The sequence below is a fragment of the Typopeltis vanoorti genome, chromosome 24 (assembly GCF_054136105.1).
Source record: "Typopeltis vanoorti isolate ZY-2024b chromosome 24, IOZ_Tvanoo_1.0, whole genome shotgun sequence".
Taxonomy (NCBI): Eukaryota; Metazoa; Arthropoda; class Arachnida; order Uropygi; family Thelyphonidae; genus Typopeltis; species Typopeltis vanoorti.
In genome coordinates, this window is record NC_143572.1 from 50,871,853 (window position 1) to 50,892,305 (window position 20,453).

Genomic DNA, 20,453 nt, shown 5'->3' on the forward strand with positions numbered 1-20,453 from the left:
AGTCTCACTACAGCAAACACTACTATAACACTGTCATACTCACTATAACAAACTTCTGAAAAGTTCTATAGGCACATACCAAAATAAATTCACTATAGCAAACTATTCCTGTGGTCCCTGCAAGTTTACTATAGTGAGAATCAATTGTATTAGTTATATTCTGATTTACTTACTTACTTTTAAGGTTTTTTTGAAGGCATAGCTCGGACTACCTTCTCTTCCATATTTTTTTGTAAAAAGGAGTAACTGTTCATAAAGAAAAATATAACGCTGTTTTGGTATAAATCGAATATCTGGAATTCTGTCTTTTTTCCTTTCCACCCACACATTAAATGAGCCTTGTAAAAGCAGCTGTCCATAGTCTGTCAAACATCCCTGAAAATAATGAAACAGCATACCTGAATAAAAAGATATTTTTACATCCATATGCACTAAAACAAAAAAATCAAAACATCATTTGCAGAACTCCAGTAATGAATTTTATATCATTGTTTACATTTTTGAAGAAGCTCACAAAAAAACTGACCTTAAGTGTAAGCATTAAAGAGATGCAAGTGCTTCACCAACTTGCTCCAGCTTTTAATCAGTACAAGTATCTGTAATTCAGATGGATTAACCCTTGAAGCTGTCAAGCATTTCCTCTATCTTGGCAGTCATCTCTCTCTCTCTCTCTCTCTCTCTCAGCAAATGCTAATAATGATGAGGAAATATAGTGACATTTCAAATGCATTTATGTAGCTTTTGGATGTTTGAGAAAATGAGTGATGATAGGAACATTCTTACTGCAAATAAATATATGACTCCAAATATCTATTAATGAAGAAATAAATCACAGTCAACCTCTGTTATATCTGCTACAACCAACTTGTTGGGATATTTATCCTTTCAGTAAGATGAGAAAAATATATGATAAATAAACTGCAGTCAAATTCTCCCTACAGCAAACTTTAACAAAGCAGTGTTTATTATAGCACTTCTATAACAAACACAATATCAACAGCATTCACCCTCCTTTTCCTCCCTTCTATATTCATAAAAAATACCATAGTATATTCCTTCATCTCTATTCTTGTCAGGATATCATCCTCATCTAAACATATTTCACTTATATGTATATGTATTTTACTTATATTTCACACCTGACCTTTGTTCCCCCTGTTTAATTACCACCTACTCCCCTTGCATCCCAGGTCAACCCCCCTTCTTGTGTTGATCACTCTCACAATATGCATTCACTACTACACTATCCACTCTCCTTACAACACACACATCTCCTGTTCACCTGAGTCTCCAGTCAATTTCCCTCAATCTTGCCTAACTGTTCCTCATTCTCATTTCTTATTCCTCTCAATGGTTTCACATTACTTTCTTCTTCTTGTTCATTCAAAACCATCTCTTCAATCTTTCTTCTCACTGTTCTGCTCTCCCACATCCCCTCTTATTTTCTCAGAGCTCTTGATCATCTCTCATCACTTCCCTTTCCAACAACAACCTCTTCAGTATATTTACACCCAATTCATTTAAATATAATCCATTACTGATATAGATCCAATTATGTCCCTCGAATTCATCCCACACATTGACAAACTCCATTCTCTTTTTAGCACATATCTCTGACACTATACCATTTATCTTTACTCACCATCTGATCTCATCAATGGACAATGCAATGATCTTTTCTACAACCTTATTAACTTTTATGTTCTTCAAAAATCTTTTGATATCCACCCTCAGATTCTCCTTTTGCTCCAATTAAATCATTCATTCGTAAAACTACCACTTTTACTCATTTGCTATCTCTCTTGCTTATTCACTCTTCATATTCAAAGCTTCAATTATTCTGCTCATCTTTCATCCTAGAAAATAAAGCCTGTGCAGTCATATATTCATGACACATCGAAACAAATCTCCACAGAAATTCCATTATTAGAGGAAACTAATAATGGAACTCAATTGTTCATTATCTCTTTCTCTGAGATATTTTGACTTAATTCTTTTGCAACCTTCCATTTATATCTATCAATTGTCTGACTTCTTACTGAATAATGAGAAGTTAGTGAGAACCAGGATCCAGAACTGGGTTGACAACAGTGGTACTGTCTTTGACAGATAGCCTTCCCTTAGCAAATCTATGCTATGTTTTAGTAATCTGCTTACAATAAGGTGACAGGTGCACTGAACAGGGGAGATGAATACACTTAGTAGTACACTTAGATTTTACAAAGGCTTTTGATGGATTCTACATGATTAAGTTCATAGTTAACACGTTCGCTGCCACGCTACTTTGGCATGGTCTGTTCCCCTACGCCGAGCAGTTTTCCTTCTTCAAGGTCAGTACGATAATCTCGTTACCGGAGGTAAACGTCCTACGAGTATACTCGTAGTTGGCTTGTACGGAGCATATACGGTCTATCAGAATACACAGTTTTGATGCTAGCCCCACAAGCCAAGCATTTTGGCTTCTTCAAGGTCACTACAATAATCTCGTTCCCGGAAGTAAGCGTCCTACGAGTATACTCGTAGCTGGCTTGTGAAGCAGGTTCACCTACTACGAGTATACTCGTAGTTGGCAGCGAACGTGTTAAAGTAGGGCAGATGGGGATGGATATTAGATTAGTGCATTGGATCAAAGATTGGTTGACTGATAGGTATCAGCAAGTTGTGGGAGCAATATCCCCAAAAAGGAGAGTCACTAGTGGTGTGCCTCAAGGGTCTGTTTCAGGGCCATTGCTGTTTAAGTTCTATGTTAATGATATTGGGGAAGGTTTGAATAGGAATATTCAACTGTTTGCAGATAATACAAAGTTGTGAAGAACTATGAGGAGTAGTGCAGATATTGTGCCTTTACAAAAATAATGGAAGTAAAAGTTAATGTTAAAATCTGTAGTAACACCAAAGTTTTTTTTTTTATTATTACATAACATCTCCAGGGAGTCCAAAGACTCATTGTGGGAGGGCACCTGCTCTGCAACGCTCCGTCTCCACCACTCCACTAACCGCACCTACTTTCATCATCAACACCAGAGTCATCTACTGCTGACCACTACCACTATTTTCAAAGATCACAAACATCCATGCCCATGGTGGGATTCGAACCCACAGCCTTTTGGCTGGAGAGCAGATACATTAATCACTCTGCCAGCCAGACTGGCAGTTGGTAGAGTAGTTAACAAAAATCAAGGGATATTTCTTTGCACTCTCTCCTAGCTTACATTTCTTGTGATATGTCCCTGCAGCAAGTTTTCAGACCACATGGGGTCTTGGAAGAAATAATATTATTATAGCTTTTGAAAGTTTTTTCATTTGGTTATACTATAAATTAAAGATGCCCAGTCATGAAGATATCACATCAATTGCCTTAGTATCCCATAATGCAAAGCATATATCCTTTCAGGTGTGTATAATGCTATGCATTATGGGAAGGGTCACTACCAGGACTAGTTTCAACTTTTATTGAGGTAGCAGGGATACCTCTTTGAAAACTTTGAGTGATTTATGATTACTCTAAACCTCATTGAATGATCCCAAGGGATCGCTACTAAACTCATCGCTCCTGACTTGAATCACCCCCAGAACAGGAAACTCAGCAGTGGCTCCAGTCAGTGATAGGTAAAGACCAGCCACTGAGCAAAGCCTCTCTGATCCCTAAGAAGAAAGCAAGCCCAAAGATGAACATTATAAAATATCAGTGGGAGCCAGACCCAAAAGGGATAACAAAGTTACATAACATAATTGGCCAGAAGGGTGAAGCAAGATGCTTTTATTCCCCATTGTCTGATAGGGAGGACGAATTGAAGGAAAGATTTATGAGCTGTGAGCTCGCCCTGGGGGGGGGGGGGGCACGGAGATTAATCATTGCTGCTAGTATTTAGGATGGCTTTTGGCCTCTTGTATTTGAAGAGGTCAGTTTCATCATAGTTTGCTGCCTGTTTAACTAGATCGTTGGGGGTGTGTAGAGATCTTTGAGAAGAATTTTTCCACTGTAGTTAGTAGCAAGGAGTAGATGTAAGGGATGTTTATATCTCTATGCAGTTGGATGTTCCTTACAAACCACTGTGCATCCAAGATCATGTGCAAACACTTATTTTGCACTCTCTGTAGCCTGAGGATGTTGGTGTTGGATGTGTGGCTCCAGGCTGGAGATGCATATGTCACTATGGGGCAGATCGTCAGCAGGTAGAGGAGTACTTTGATTCTGGTATTTAGCTTGCTTTTTCTATTTATTAGAGGGTAAAGTTGTGCAATGGTTTTAGATGCTTTCACGCATAAGGCTTTGATGTGTGGGTTGAACGTTAATCTTTTGTCTAAAATTACTCCAAGATATTTTGTTTCTGTTTGCCAAGGGATTTTGGTGCTGAATAGATAAAGGTCCCCCTTGGGAGTTGCCAATCTTCTGGTGAAAAGTATCACTATACTCTTTTGGGGATTCACTTGTAATCTCCATTTGGAGGACCATTGCTCTAATTTTAGTAGGTTTTCTTGCAGTTTTTTAGTGACGGGATGTGGTTGTAGAGATCTGGCAAGTACTGCATAGAGTGCTAAGATGGCTGACATTCGGTTGTGTGCAATGTCTGCCATATATATCAAGAATAAGATCGGTGCCAGTAGGGAACCTTGGGGAACTCCTGCAGAGATCCATCGCTGACTGGAAACTGAACCGTTTATTTTGACTTGTATGTGTCTGTCCTGGAAGTAAGATTTAATTAAGTGGACGATTCTTGATGGTATGCCTGCTGAGATGAGTTTGTGTAGTAATCCAAAGTGCCATATCTCATCAAAAGCTTTCGCTATGTCGAGGAAAACTGCTCCAGTGTGCTGGTGCCAATTGTAGCCGGTGGTGATGTACTCAATTATCCTATGAATTTGTTGAGTAGTACTGTGATGTTGTTAACGAGTTAAATATCCTTCCTTAGGAAGGATATTTAACTCGTTTACTGAGGCTTGGAGTTTGGGGAGGATGACTTTTTCAGCAATTTTGCCTAAGTTTGAGATTAGGCTGATGAGTTGATAGCTTTCAGGCAGGTGTGGATCTTTACCTGGTTTATGCACTGGGACCACATCTGCGACTTTCCAATAGCTGGGGAAATAGTTAAATCAGAACATGGCGTTGATTATGGTGGTGAGATGTACTACAGCTCTTCGAGGCAGCAGTTTAAGGGATACCAAAGTTGAAGTAATGCAAAATTCATATATTTCCCATATACAAGTAGTGAATTGGTATGTATCACCTCATTATAAAATTCCTCTGGATCAAAGATAGATGTTGAAACATTTTTCAATTGGTTATACTATAAATTAAAGATGCCAAGAAATTATATTCTTGGTTTAATCCTTTCATACAAGTAGCTCAGTTGTTAAGGTACTTCAAGCACACTTTGTTTGATTCACACTTGGATAAAGAATTACTAAGGAATGGTAATTAATGTTTAACAATTTAAAATGTAGTCCTTCACCTAGTAGCAAAAATCCAAGGGTAACCTATGATTTGGATAAGAATAAACACAAGTCAGTGGAAGATGAAAAGGAACTAGGAATAATAGTGCAGTCGAATAGAAAATTTTCTAAAGATGTATTTATTCTCTTATACAAAAGATTGGTTAGGCCTCACTTGGAACACTGTATTCAAGTTTAGAGTTCCTATCATAGAAAATAGAAATTATTATAATTATTATTACATGACACCTCCAGGGAGTTCGAGGACTCACCATGGGAGGGCACACTATTCTAATTCACTAATACATCTCATCCTCTCCACTACTAATTAATTCTCCAATTACGACACTGCTGCCATCAATTGAGTGTGCTCTGAAGGCCAATTTGTCTATACGTGGGATGAAAAACCCGCGTTTCCGGGAGAAAAAATCCTGCTACCACTGTATGAGATCAGCTAATTTATCTTCAACTGAAAAAGCCCATATAAAGATTCCCCTCATCATGATGAGGGTTGAACCCAGGTCTTTTCCAATCGAAGGGCGCAATGTTCCTCTGTTCTTCCAATTGTGCTACGGTGGCTTACAGAAGATACAGAGGAAAACAACCAGATTGATATCTGAAATGAAAGTTAAATTCTAGGAATATTTTTACATTTTTACAGGAATTACCCACTATTCTAAGCTGATAAGTTATTCACCACGATCATATTAAGAACATACACATGAAGTCCATAAGCTTTAGGAATTGATTTGTTGTATGTACAGTACTGGATTGATCTATTGGCAAATAAGCTAAATAATATTAACTAATGTCTACACCCACAGAGAGTGAGGTTAGTTTACATTCAGTAGTGGGTGATTTATGATGTTTAGTGTAAATTACTTTTTATTATGACCTTTTTGTTGACTACTAGTATTAATAAATTAAAAGCTTAATTCTGTATGTTAGTCAAGTAAATATTAGTTTAATATCCAACGTTTCACTGACTGATATCTGTCAGCATTTTCAAAGGAATACACTATAATAAATTTAGTTTAATCCTTTATCCAAGTTTGTGCAAACAAAGTTTGCACCTAAAAGTATCTTCAGGACTGGGGTAAAGTGGTACAACACCGGGCAACTCCTTACAAAGGTGGAGCAAGCTACCAACACTCCTATCTAAGTATCTCCCATAATGTAAAACACATCTCCTTGCAGATATGTATAATGTTATACATTAGGGGAAAGGCCACTACCCAGACTAGTTTCGACCTTTATTGAGGTGTCTTCAGTGGGAGCCAGGCCCAAGTGGAGATGGAGATACCAGGCAGAAGCATTAGCAAGGTCACCTTTACCTATAGGAGTTGCCAAATCGTGTGCCACCTTTTTATTAAATTACTCTGGATTTCTCCATCTCCACTTGGGCCTGGCTCCCACTGAAGAGACCTCAATAAAGGTCAAAAATAGTCTGGATAGTGGCCCTTCCCTTAATGCATAACATTATACACATCCGCAAGGAGATGTGTTTTGCATTATGGGAGATACTGAGATAAGAGTGTTGGTAGCTTGCTCCACCTTTGCAAGGAGTTGCCCAGTGTTGTACCACTTTACCCCAGTCCTGAAGATACTTTCAGGCACAAACTTTGTTTGCACACACTTGGATAAAGGATTAAACTAAATTTATTACAGTCTGACCAAGTGAAAAATAAAAACTTTCAACAAAGGAATACACTAGTAAGCAATAGAAAGTAACAAAAACTAGGAAACTAACCGACAATTCTAAAAATTATATAAAGTTATCACTGTGCGTGATACAATAGGCCTAATCTTACCAGATATATGTAAAACTCTAATCAGATCATTTAACCAAAAAGAAATCAACTTTCATGAAAATTACATTAAATATCTCAACAAATAAAACGCTGTGCTTGCGACACGCGTATTATATCATTGTATCATGCACAGTGATAACTTTATATAATTTTTAGTATTGGAAAAAGTTTAGGAAATTAGTATAGGAAAAAGAAAACCAGGATGTCCTCTTAAACGATTCAACGATGACTTCTAAGGCCAGAACAGGCCATACTAGGCCTAAATCCTTGATACGTATGATGATGATGAATTTTTAGTATTGTCGGTTAGTTTCCTAGTTTTTGTTACTTTCTATTGCTTACCAGTGTATTCCTTTGAAAATGCTGACAGATATCAGTCAGTGAAACGTTGGATATTAAACTAATATTTACTTGACTAACATACAGAATTAAGTCTTTAATTTATTAGTACTTTTTCTTTGTTTGTTATGAATATGAAAGTGAACAAAATTTAATCACAAGAGAATTGTGATTAAATTTTGTTTTAGAGTGGATCTTTCTGCTACAGAAAACCTAGAAATGGTACAAAAGGCATATTGAAATGAGGCATTGAACCAATGTAACAACTTCAGGATGTATTCACGATTTTGTGACTGAAAGGAATCAGTAGAAGATGATGAAAGGAGTGGCCATCCCACATCAACTCGAACTCAGGGAAACAATGCTACTGAATTGGTGAATAATCATCAAATCACATGATAGCAGAGACTTCAAACATCCCTAAGAGTACTGTTATTTGCATTCTAAGTGAAGATTTGAGGAAGACGAAGCTCTGTGTGTGTGTGTTGTTCCACATGCCATGACAGCTGAGAAAAGAGAAGATGGAGTCATGTCTTGGCAGGACATTACTGCAATGGCAGATGCAGATGAAAATTTCTGACAAAATCATTATGGTGGGAGATGAGAGTTGGTGTTTCGCTTATGATCCCGAAACTAAGAGACAGAGTTTTAAATGACTTTGTTATATCTTTCGTCTTTGGCATCTTATCTTTTATTATTTTGTATTTTTCTTATTATCAGTTAATTCCTTTGCCGACAAATTTGTATTATTTAATGACTGTGCCAGCCGGCAACTGAATTCTGATATACTATCTAAGATTACATAGAAATAAAATACAGGGATCATGAAGTATGCAGTCGTGGTCCTGTTACATATATTACTAGTGGATTCCCCTTTTACGCACGGCTCGTAATTTTCCAAGCGGTAATTCAATCCACAGAAAGCATGACAAACTCATTTGATTACTCATAAAGAAATATGTTTATTTTAGCACAAAACATAAAGATACATGTTAGTTAAACCTTTAATTAAAAGAGTCTGGGTTCCGTCCCTTTTCTTAATTTAACACATCCAAAATTTCTACACTGTAATCCTTTACACTGACACAAATTCTTTCACTTATATATATATATATATATATGTATATAACTATCCTCAGACTCTGACAACATATACTAAATTATCTATTCACTATTACACATGCAAATACAAGTCAATTCAGTAATTCTGACATAGATTTCTTGAGGCAATGCTCCTTCTTATATTTTAGACTTAATCCTCCCCCAAAATTTTAGTAAGCATTCAATTAGGTTTTAACAGTACAACGTTATTATTCTTTAGACACAAACAGTTCGTAGCCTCGGTCTCCTACTTGGCTCAAGCCTAAAATGCCTTTTCCTTAGATATAGACAAAATGTCCAAACTGTAGACAGTTCTTGTAACACCTCACGGAAATGGGCTGTGTTCTTAAAGATCAGTTCTCCTTACACGGTTACTCCGATATTGATATGAAAAGATTTCTGCTTACCATTCTTGCTTTATCTCGATATTCGGATCTCCTTACTGCACCTTCTTTAATGACGGCTTCACTATTCTTTTGTTCCACACGAAACGAAACACTCTTACACTGATTAATACACTGACGTTAACACGTCAGTGGCCCTTTCTTCTTAGGAATCTGGACGCATTATAGCTGCAGCTTTGATCCACGTAGCACATATAGCAAGGGAAGACTCTCGCTACACATGGCAGCAAGCTTTTCACAACTATGCAGCCTTCCGCACAGGGAAACCAGGTACCGATGAAACGAGAAGAAAAGAGAATGATTCAAATCCCCGACGAATCCTATATACTCCAAAACAGCACCCTCACTTGGTGGTGTCGTCATTCATATGGCAGCTGCCGATTGGATACCATGGCCACGAACTATCTTTGACATGGCCAAAAACTATTATTCGCTTGTACACATCTTTTTAGAATTTATACATGATTTTCTACCTTAATAAATATACAATCATTCTCTGTTAAATTTATGGGCTACTTTAACATTGCTTAGAATTTACAAATCTGGATATACAGATGTTCTTGGGTCATTAATGAGCACATTTTCTGTTTGGAGGCATAAGTATGTCCATATCCACTCCTTCTGAACTAACCTTAAGTTGGGTCGGAAAAGGAGATGACTCATCACATTTTCTCGACACAACAACTTCATGACACATTTCCTAGACTGAAAAAAATTGAGTTTCCGAAAGTCATGCATCAAAATGATATCAATAATTTTTTTTTGATTCTGAAGGCATGGTGCACAAAAAATTTGTACTGGAGGGGAGAATAGTGGATGTGGAATTTTATAAAGAAGTTAAAAATCATCTCCTAAAATGCATTCAGGGGTGCTTAAGGGTCAAAGCTGTATAACTGAGAGGAGACCTCCACATAACCTTTAAAGGAATGCGGAGAACCGACCAGGGCTTCTGACCTAATGTCCAATCCTCACCTATTCGTGGTACACTCTGTTGGGTATCTACCTGGATACTGAACGAATGAGGATGGGCTGGCAATTTGGGATTTAGCCGACCAAATTGTGATCTTATTGGCTTAAACCAATATACAAAATGATGGCACAGCATGACAAAATTTCATTCCAGCTGGGGCAACGCCTGGTTAAACAAGGTCCCCATTGTTTTTGCCAGGGAACCAGGGTGAACAGTGAAAAGTCAGCTACTGGAACAAATCTGAAAGCACACCCCAACTCAACATCACTAGAATTAAAGATCAGTACTATCAACATAAGAAGCCTGAATGGCAAGGACATGGAGCTCACTGAGGAATTAGATAAGTACCAGATCGACATAATAGCGATGATTGAAACAAAAAAGACAGAAGCTGGCAAGATCTTTCTGAGCAATAAATACAAAATGTTATCTTCAGGAAATGACAATCAAGGAAAAGAAGGATTAGCCATAGTATTCAACACAAAATATGAAGCTAATCTTCTTGAATGGCAGGCAGTCTCAAGTGTAGTAATGTGGGCAAATATCAGAATGGGGAATTGGACAATGAGACTTATTTGTGCCCTATGGTTCCACAGAAGGTTCTACTAAGGTTCTAGTAACCTTGGAGTGAGGGAATTTTTTGATGCTTTAGAGAAAGCAACTGACACAATGAAAAAGGAAAAGTCAGTCCTTGCTGTGGATCTAAATAGCAGATTAAGAAACGATTGTCAGACATACAAAAATATTTTGGGAAAATTTGGAGAAAAGAGCAAAGCTAATAATAATGTCAAATACCTGTTGGATTTCTGCTCAGGACATGGGACTGGTTATTACTAACACCATGTTCCAACATAAAAATGTGCACAAATTCACATGGAGAGAAGAGGCAAGGAAAAAGAAAAGTCTCATTGACTATGTTATTGTTGATAGTGATGTTTTCTCCCTGGTGCAGGACACCAGAGTGTACAGAGGATTTGAAATTGGAAGTGATCACTATTTAGTCTTGAGCAGGGGATTTTATTTATTAAATTAAATTAAATTGAATTAAATTGAATTTAATATTGAAATGAATAACATGTAAGAAAGTTTTAAAGCGAATAAAAGTTGAGCAGCTCTCAGATATGAACTGTAGACAATATGAACTGTATACACAAAGATTATTGAAGAAAAAATGAAAGATTTTGAGAACAGGAACCAAACCTTGAAGATTCAGTGGCAAGCCTTGAAGAAAACCCTGAATGATTCAGCCAGAGAGGCATGTGGTGAGGTTGTCTGCAAGGATAGAAAAATCAGAACTCCATGGTGGACACAGGAAGTTAAACAGGCAGTGAAGGAAAAGAAGAAAGCATATCAAAAGTTCCTGGTAGATAAGTCAGCTTGTGCTCTTAGAGAATATAGAGACAAATGTAAGAAAGCTAAACACTGTGTAAAACTAGCTAAACAAAAGTCATGGGAAGACTTTGGAAAGAACATAGAAAATAAATATCAAGAAGGTGGTAAGATATTCTGGAGGTTGTTGAAGAAGTTTAGAAATGGAGGAAAGTGTGCTGTAAAAGGAGTTACAGATGACAAAGGTGACATGAAAATGGGAGAAAAAGATATCCTTGAACTATGGAGTAATTACTTTGAAAAATTGCTAAATGAAACAAGCAGTGATAGCACAGTGGTAAAAAAACACTCAAAGGGATACAGTCAGGAATACATATCCATACTTGAAGTAGGAAAAAAAGCCATCAAATGCTTGAAATGTGGAAAGGCAGCAGGAGTAGATGATATTCGACCAGAAATGCTGAAGTATGGTGGTATAAAAGTCTTACAGTTGCTGCACTGTATAGCTCAGAATGCATGGACAGAGGGACAAATTCCCAATGATTGGAGTAAAGCTCTCATAGTACCTATATATAAAAAGGGAAATAAAACTGAATGTGAGAATTACAGAGGCATTTCCCTACTGAGTGTTCCTGGTAAGATATACGCAAATATACTTGAGAAACGGTTGAAAAGAATTGTGGAAGAAAAGCTTGGTGAAGAACAAGCTGGATTCAGGCCAAATAGAGGCTGCCAGGATCACATCTTCACTTTACGACAAATAGTCGAGAAATCATGGGAATATAATAACGATCTGTATTTAAGTTTTGTCGATCTGGAAAAGGCATATGACAAGATGCCAACAGAGAAGCTATTCAATACGCTACAGTTATATGGCATCAATGGGGCATTATATCAAGCAATACTTAGTCTTTATTTGAGTTGTAAGTCAGCAATTAGAATTGAAGGAAGTACAGGAAGATGGTTTAATGTTAAATCTGGTATGAGACAAGGATGTACATTATCCCCTCTGTTATTCATTATCTATATGGATCACATTATGAAGGAAAGTGGTATTAAACAGGATATCAGAATTGACGATGTTAATGTCAGCTTTTTACTTTATGTGGACGATGTTATACTCCTAAATAAATCCGCTACAAGTTATGCAAGATTCCCTGACTAAATTGAATAACTGTTGTAATAGATATGGTATGAAGGTCAGCAATAAAAAGACAAAGACAATGAAAATATGTAGAATCGTTGAAAATGTCAACTACGTTGTGAACGGAGAACCTGTGGAACAAGTAAAACATTTCAGCTACTTTGGCACGATTTTTAGTGAAGATGGCAAATTAAATATGGAAATAGACAATAGAATGAACAAAGCTGGTTTGGTAGGAAGTCAATTGAATAAATTCATATGAATTAAGAGAGAAATTAGTCGGAACACTAAATTAGCTGTATACAAGACAGTGTTCAAACCAGTTTTAACTTATGGATCTGAGAGTTGGGTCAGAAGTAAAACACTTGACCAAAGACTAGCGACCACAGATATAAGTGTCCTGAGAAAGATTATAGGCGTGAACAGATGGCATCAATGGCAATATCATATTAAAAACGAGGATATTAGGAAAGAACTTGATATTATCATCATCATCCAGGAATGCATTAGCAGAGCTAATCTCAGGTGGTATGGTCACTTAAACAGAATGCGCGAGAAAAAGATTAGCAAAACAAGTGTTCTCTGCTAGCTTGGCAGGAAAATGACCCAGATGAAGACCAAGATTTAGGTGGATTGATATGGTAGAAAGTACCTTAGATTATAGAAATATAAGATCTGATAATGTTGGAGTCTTGACAAGTAACAGACTGATTTGGAAGAAAATTGTAGATAGGAAGTTAGTAATGATTATTATTATTATTATTCAGGCCTCCGTGGAGTCAAAAGACTCATCGTGGGAGGTCCTTCCTAAGAAATACAAAGTCTATCATACCACTCCTTAAACTCACTGACCGTTCTCACTCTCACCACTCCATCAGGCAATGCATTCTATGGTTCAACTACCCTCCAAACCACTCCTCACCCTCTTGCTCACAGATTTCTTTCGTAACTTCCAGGGATGGCCTCTTGTCATCACTCCTTCCCGCTGTTCAACCAAGCAAAAGAACTCCCCAGCGTTAACCTTGTAACCACCTCTCAACAGTTTAAAAGTCTCAATCATATCACCTCTCTTTCTTCTATCCACCAAACTCTGCAGTCCACATTCCCTCAGTCAATCCTCATAACTATCATTGTACAGTCCTGAAACCATCTTTGTTATATGCCTTTGTACCCTTCCCACAGTTAATTTATCCCTTTCAAATCCTGGGGACCAAATCTGAGAACAATAGTCCAAGTGTGGTCTGATCAGTGTCTTATACAACGGAATGATAACTGTTTTATCTCTGCAGGTCAGCGTTCTTCTCATTATTGCAGCAATCCTCTGTGTTACCTGTTCACCACCTTTGCAATATGTCCTCTAAATTTCAGGTTTCTAGCAATCATGCTCCTTACAAACCCGCATTTCTAATTTTTCCTATTTAACTTCTTATCATATGCATCTCCCAGAATAGTTATTGTGCTTCTGACAATAATAATGATGTAATTTTTCATGTAGTACTATCATATCCTGTACACCCCTTGAGGGTACATGTCAGGAATTTGATGATGATAAAATGCATTCAACATGTTCATCCAACCACATCCCAGTTGTGAGGTTTTTTCCCTGTAGCACAATAAATGAACCTCCTCACAAAGCTGCAAATGTACGTTACCTTTTTGACACAAAAACAATCCCCCCCCCCTTTATCACTCACCACTAAACAGATTTATTCATCTCTGGACTGTTTTCTGTTCCACAAGTTGAAAATGAAGCTGAAAAAACACAAATTTGCTGATGTTCCAGCCATCCAAAAAAAAAAAAAAAAAAGCTGTAACCGATGAATTAAAGACAATTGAACAAGCAGAATTTCCTGCAGTTCTTCGAAAACTGTACAACCATGCTAAAGCCTGTATAGATGCCAATGGATTATATTTTGAATAACAAATATGTTTTATCTTTCTCGCATGTGTTTTTGATTTTTTATAATTTTTGTTCTAAAACTTATGGACTACATTGTGTATTTTAGTAAAATAGTAAATAATGGAATAAACTTTCAGAAAGTTGTAGTAGCAGACAGTGCTTTAGAACAAATTTATAGGGCCCTAAGTTGGAAAGAATTAAACATAACTGGTATTCCTTGTACTTTGCATCTGGTCATATTAATTTTGTTGGAAATCATTAACAAAATGGTTTTACTTACTCAGATGCAAAAGCTTTCTATAAAAAGATACTGCTATTATTTTATTTTGTATATTCATTATTAAATGTATTCGTCAAAAGCATCTTCCTCTTGAGGATTCTGTTTGCTCTGACATCAGTACTGTATAACTTTCCTTGCATCTTATTTTATGCTAATACTAATATCATGCTTCTTACAAACCCGCATTTCTAATTTTTCCTATTTAACCTCTTATCATATGCATCTCCCAGAATACTTATTGTGCTTCTGACAATAAACTATGTTACAGAAATTTATACTGCTCCATACATACAGTTGCTTTATGAGATACCTGATGCACTGATCATGATCTTACTGCTATCTTGTCTATGATTAAAGTAAAATACAAGAATACTAAAAACTTGATAAACAACTTATAAAACAACCAAACACTGGAGAATCAATCCTAACTATCATAAAAAAATGAAATTCAACTAAAATACAAACAACATTATCCATTAATTAAAACAAGGTATTTTGCTTTGATGAACCTTTCTTTAATGCACTCCTATTTGGCCTTTTCCCTGCATTTATTTTTACCAACAGATGAAGCATAAATTCCAAGGAAGCATATAGAAGTAGTATGTTCTCAGATTTTCATAGTCACCGGACTCATTATTATTTTATTACTATTTTCCTAACCTCCGTGGAGTCATATGACTAGTCACGGTAGATCAATACTAGACACACAAAGTCTATCATACCACCCCTTAAACTCATTCACTGTTTGCACTTTCAGACAATGAATTCCATGCCCCTATCACTCTCCATGCAAAAAACACTTCTTACCCTCTTATTCACTACTTCTGTTTGTAACGTCCAGGAATGGCACCTTGTCCTGTTCCTTCTTATTCTACCATATGAAAAATCTTCTCAGGTTCAGTTCAATAATAACCTCTTTTCAACAGCTTATATGTTTCAATCATATCCCCCTCCCCTTTGACATCCATGTTTTACCTTAGTGACAATGTTGCCAGGATGTATCACAGGAATAATGAAACTAAAGCAAAAAAATTAATAAAGCTCAAATATTTGTCTTTAGTACATAAAATTATTATTATTATTATTATTCAGGCCTCCATGGAGTCAAAAGACTCATCATGGGAGGTCCTTCCTAAGAACAAAATCTGTCAAGACTCATCGAGGGGGAGGTACCCCCCTAAGAAACACAGTCTATCATACCACTCCTTAAACTCATTGACCGTTCTCGCTCTCACCACTCCATCATGCAATGCATTCCACGGTTCAACCACCCTCCATGCAAAGAAACCACTCCTCACCCTCTTGCTCACAGTTTCCTTCTGTAACTTCCAGGGATGGCCTCTTGTCATCACTCCTTCCCACTGTTCAACCAAGCAAAAGAACTCCCAAGTGTCAACCCTGTAACCACCTCTTCCTTGTACAGTCCTGAAACCATCTTTGTCATCCGTCTTTGTACCCTTTCCACAGTTAATTTATTCCCTTCAAATCCTGGGGACCAAATCTGAGAACAATAGTCTAAGTGTGGTCTGATCAGAGACTTATACAACGGAATGATAACCCTTTTATCTCTGCAGGTAGACCATCCCAAAGTGCAGTGAATAGTAATGGTGCCCTCTGATTAGGAAGAACTGGGTTCAAGTTCCATCTAGAATGTGAGGAATTGTTACAGGAGCTTTTCAACTGAAAGTGACAGTTCCCATTTGATTTTGTTAGTTATCCATTTTACACCAAATCTTGTGGTCTTTTTCACTTGAGTACAACTTGTTATTGCTGCTTATAAATATTTTTTTACTAGTTCCCATGCACTGGCGATATCTTGCTCTTCTAATTCTTCCATTATAGAACTGCTCCAAATGATTTCCAAGATTATCATAATCACCTGCCTTATCATTCCACAAACTCCTTTCTCTTCGATACGATACTTCTGCATGTCTATTCATCCTCCAATAATTAAATGGTCATTCTTTCCATCTGGGATCAAGGATAACATTTCAGTTACAATCAAAATCCTCCAATGCCAAGACCAAATCTAAAACTCTTGAAGTTCATATGTTCCTTCCACCACATGTTGCCTAATGTATGCCCCTCAAGAATACCAGAAAATCCAGTCCCTTACACCAACTACAGCAGTATAAATGGGGAAAAGGAAATATGCTGTTTTCTCTTTCCCCACTTATATTGCTATAGTTAAAATCTCCCATAATGGCCACTCATTTTGCACTTGTCAAACTCAACTGTCTGAACATTTCCTTCTCTTCATCCTCTGTCTGGCATATAGCAACATCTCATTATATATCCTGTCCTTCCCATCTCAATATGCTCTCAAAACCATTAGTACCACTTCCCACCAAATCCTCTGCTCTGAGAGAACACAATTCATCACTTATGATAAGCAATACTCCACCACTACATTTGCCTTTTCTATCCTGCTGAAATATGCTATACCCTTCTACTTCTGTGCTTGTCAGTATATCATCTTCCATCATCCATATTTCATTGATTCCAATAATCTTCAGACCAGCTGTGACTTTCAATACCACTCAGTTTCTTCTCCTTCATTTCTAATACTCATGGCAATGTATAAAAGAAAATCACAATGCACTGTCAGTATTTCTATACCTATTATTCCCTTTAGACTCCATTTGACTTTGCATAGCACCATACAGTCTCCCATCTCTCCAGTGACTATTCCTACAAGTCACCCCTGCTTCCATCCATCCATCCTGACAACTCTAGTTTCCTTGCAGTAATGCTCTCACATGTTCACTCCTAGAACAACATTCTCTCCAGATGCCTACATCCTTCCTCATTCAGATGCAGTCTCTTTCTCACATACAGCTCCCTTCTATCATTAAATGCATTCCAAGCATCCACATAATTCAAGCCTCTCTTTCAACACATTTTCAGTATCATGCCATTCATTATTGATTCTCTTCTCAACTCTGCATTATCATATCTGGTAACACACTATCTTCCCTCTCACACTCTTCTACTATACAATCTCAAGCATTAACCTCAGATCTCTCACCACCTTATTCACACTACCTCTCAGGTTTTTCATACCCACCAATTACTATCATTTCATCCATACTTTCACCTCACTTAATTACCATAGTCACACTCTCTATCATTCCTCCAGGCAAGGATTCCTCTATCATTCTGTTTTTCACTCTGTGAATCATAGAAACACCATACTTCAGATATCTCACTGCTACATTCACTTCTTGCTAACTTGCATCCTTCACCCCCCCCCCCCCGTCTCTCTGATTTGGATGTATCAAATTCAATTAAGTTTTGTATGTAGCTCCTGTAATGAGTCTTTTGATGCCATTGTTACACCTAATATCTTAAGAATGTAGAATTCTCAGCTATCATGGTGTAACATGAAGAATAAATAAAATAAATTAAAAACCCTGCATAAAAGATAATAGATGAATTATTTAAAAGAAATATTCTTGCATCCAATAAAATATATAAAGTATAAAGGTGTTTGTAGAACTAACTAACAAAAGAAAGAATATATTAATATTGTGATATGATTTAAAAGAGAAAATTTAACTAAATAAGACAGAAAAGGATTAGTCATAAGAGATGGTATGTGAGAGGCTAGAGATTAAAATATTAAGTGAATTCATAGAAAAAATTTGGAAAGGGGATTAAGTTAGAGGCTAGCGGAAGAAAAACAACAGACTATCGCTCAGGGCCGATTCCCGGATTGAGACATCGTTTGGCTCGCCGACCAAAGGACGTTTGGCAGAAAAAAAACGGCAGCCTAATTGGTCAGTGAAGTAAAAACAAGTAGGGGCGGAGAAAAGAAGTTAAAGAGGGTGCCATTAGGAGAGCAAGTATAAAAGGGTTGGAACCCCCCCCCCCACGAGGCTTTTTGGTTTTTGTTTTGGTTCTGTTCCCGAGGAGTTCTCTAAGAGCTCCGTGGCATAGGTTTCACACGGTTTTCCTGCGTGGAGATTGGGGTTATATCTCCGTCGTCACAACATGGAAACAAAAGTGAGCGGGATTTCGATTCCGGATTTCCTATGTAAGAAGCGAAGAATGCCATAGAGTCAAAGAAAAGGAAACATATTCTTTGTGTTTCAACTTCAGTGACAACCACGAGAAAGGGAAAGCTATAAAGATATCGATATCCACGTCGCAAGTCGCACAGCCGTCATATAGATGATTCAAAGTGTGTACTGAATTGCGAAAGTTTAAGACCGCGTAAGCAAAGTTCAATTCCAAAAGGAACGTAAGAGAAACAGATTATCGAAGAGGTTATACCAAGCTAGTTCAATCAGAAAAAGGTAAAGGCCCATTATGAAAAACTCAAGAAAGAAAGGTACTGTAAAATATATCTAACGTTAACTAAAATTTGTCTGTAATAGGTATCATTATTCTAATACGGAATTGTTGAAGTGACCAAGGAAAATTTATACTAGGACTTTAGTATCTGACAGAATATATTAAAAGTAAGCTGACAAGTGTTAATGTTATATGAATAATTATGTGTCCTGAGAATTTTGCATGTCTATTGTAATGTATAGGAAAGTTAAAATGTCATAGTTGTGTGTTAGTGCAGTAAAAGATTTGGTTAATCTACTTAAGTTTGGATAGTTAAATAGTGTGAATTAATCTTATATGTCCGTGTCAAATGAATTTATGTGTTGAATGTGTATGGTGGCATGATCGTAATACCCATTATTGGATCATAGCCTAATTACTTGTAATAAGTTAATGTTAGTTTGTAAGTATTTAGTTTAGCATTGAATTGAGTAATAACAAAAATTGAATTGTACCATGTTAAAGTTTTTAATAAACCTTTTGTCCAATGATAAAACAGTTGTCTGAAATTGCTGTCCAATGCACCACTCGAAAAATTACGAACCTAATCACGCGGGAAATTAATGTATTAAGAAACGAGATAAAGTGTCACGACTGCAACATTGTTTCACTTTCAGACATATTTTAGTTCTTTCTCCTTGTTTTTGTATATAATAACTCAAACTAAATATCCCAAAAGGCGCAGTATAAATACAAATATTAGGGGTACTAAGGGGAGAAATAACTTAAGTATTAGTAAATTTTTTGGTGATATCTCGTGCGTAGATAATAGAAGAACATAGATAAGAGAAAATTACTAGATAGAATAAAAATCATAAAATGGGACAACACCATGGAGGTCTGGTGTTAATAATATTAGTGACAAATGGATAATAAAGATGTTTAATTTACTTATTATTCATTTTCATTCCTATTTCACATAGTCATTCATCTAGTAAACTTCAACGTGAATGAATACAGCAACTGCAGAAAGACGATTATGGAAAATTTAATAAAACTTAATGTAGTACAATTTAATTTAATAAAAAACATCATTTAAACTCTTACATGAAAGCCTGTAATAGCCACCTGATGCATACTATCATTGACATATTTCAAAACTTTAAGCATAGTCTCTAAAGCTTCTTGAAGTTCAGATTGACCTGCACTGCCCTCAGAATATTTCATAAGATCCTAAAACAAAGAAAATAAGCATGGCTTAACTCTTATCTGTTAACAAACATGAAAATCAAAACTTTATTTTAGATCATGAGTAATAAATGCAGTGATCCTTAATACACTCTGGGTGTTCATTTTCAAATGCAGCCTGATATTGTCATACAGAATGACAAAAAAGAAACACTCGATAAAAATGCTATATTGAGTTGCATTACAACATAAGGTTACTAACTTTGCTTGACTGAAAAT

The 20,453-nt window shown here is 36.6% G+C and overlaps 1 protein-coding gene across 2 annotated transcripts in view; it reads right to left on the reverse strand.

Moving 5' to 3' along the window:
- The window catches only part of LOC150093190 (guanine nucleotide exchange factor DBS-like), a 450,940-nt gene that overhangs the window by 78,547 nt on the left and 351,940 nt on the right, over positions 1-20,453 (reverse strand). For both annotated transcript variants that reach the window (XM_090413275.1, XM_090413276.1), the window contains 2 exons: positions 20,094-20,219; positions 178-375 (listed from right to left, as the gene is read on the reverse strand). In XM_090413275.1, the coding sequence (XP_090269401.1) occupies positions 178-375; positions 20,094-20,219 (324 nt within the window). The remainder of the gene's footprint in view (positions 1-177; positions 376-20,093; positions 20,220-20,453) is intronic.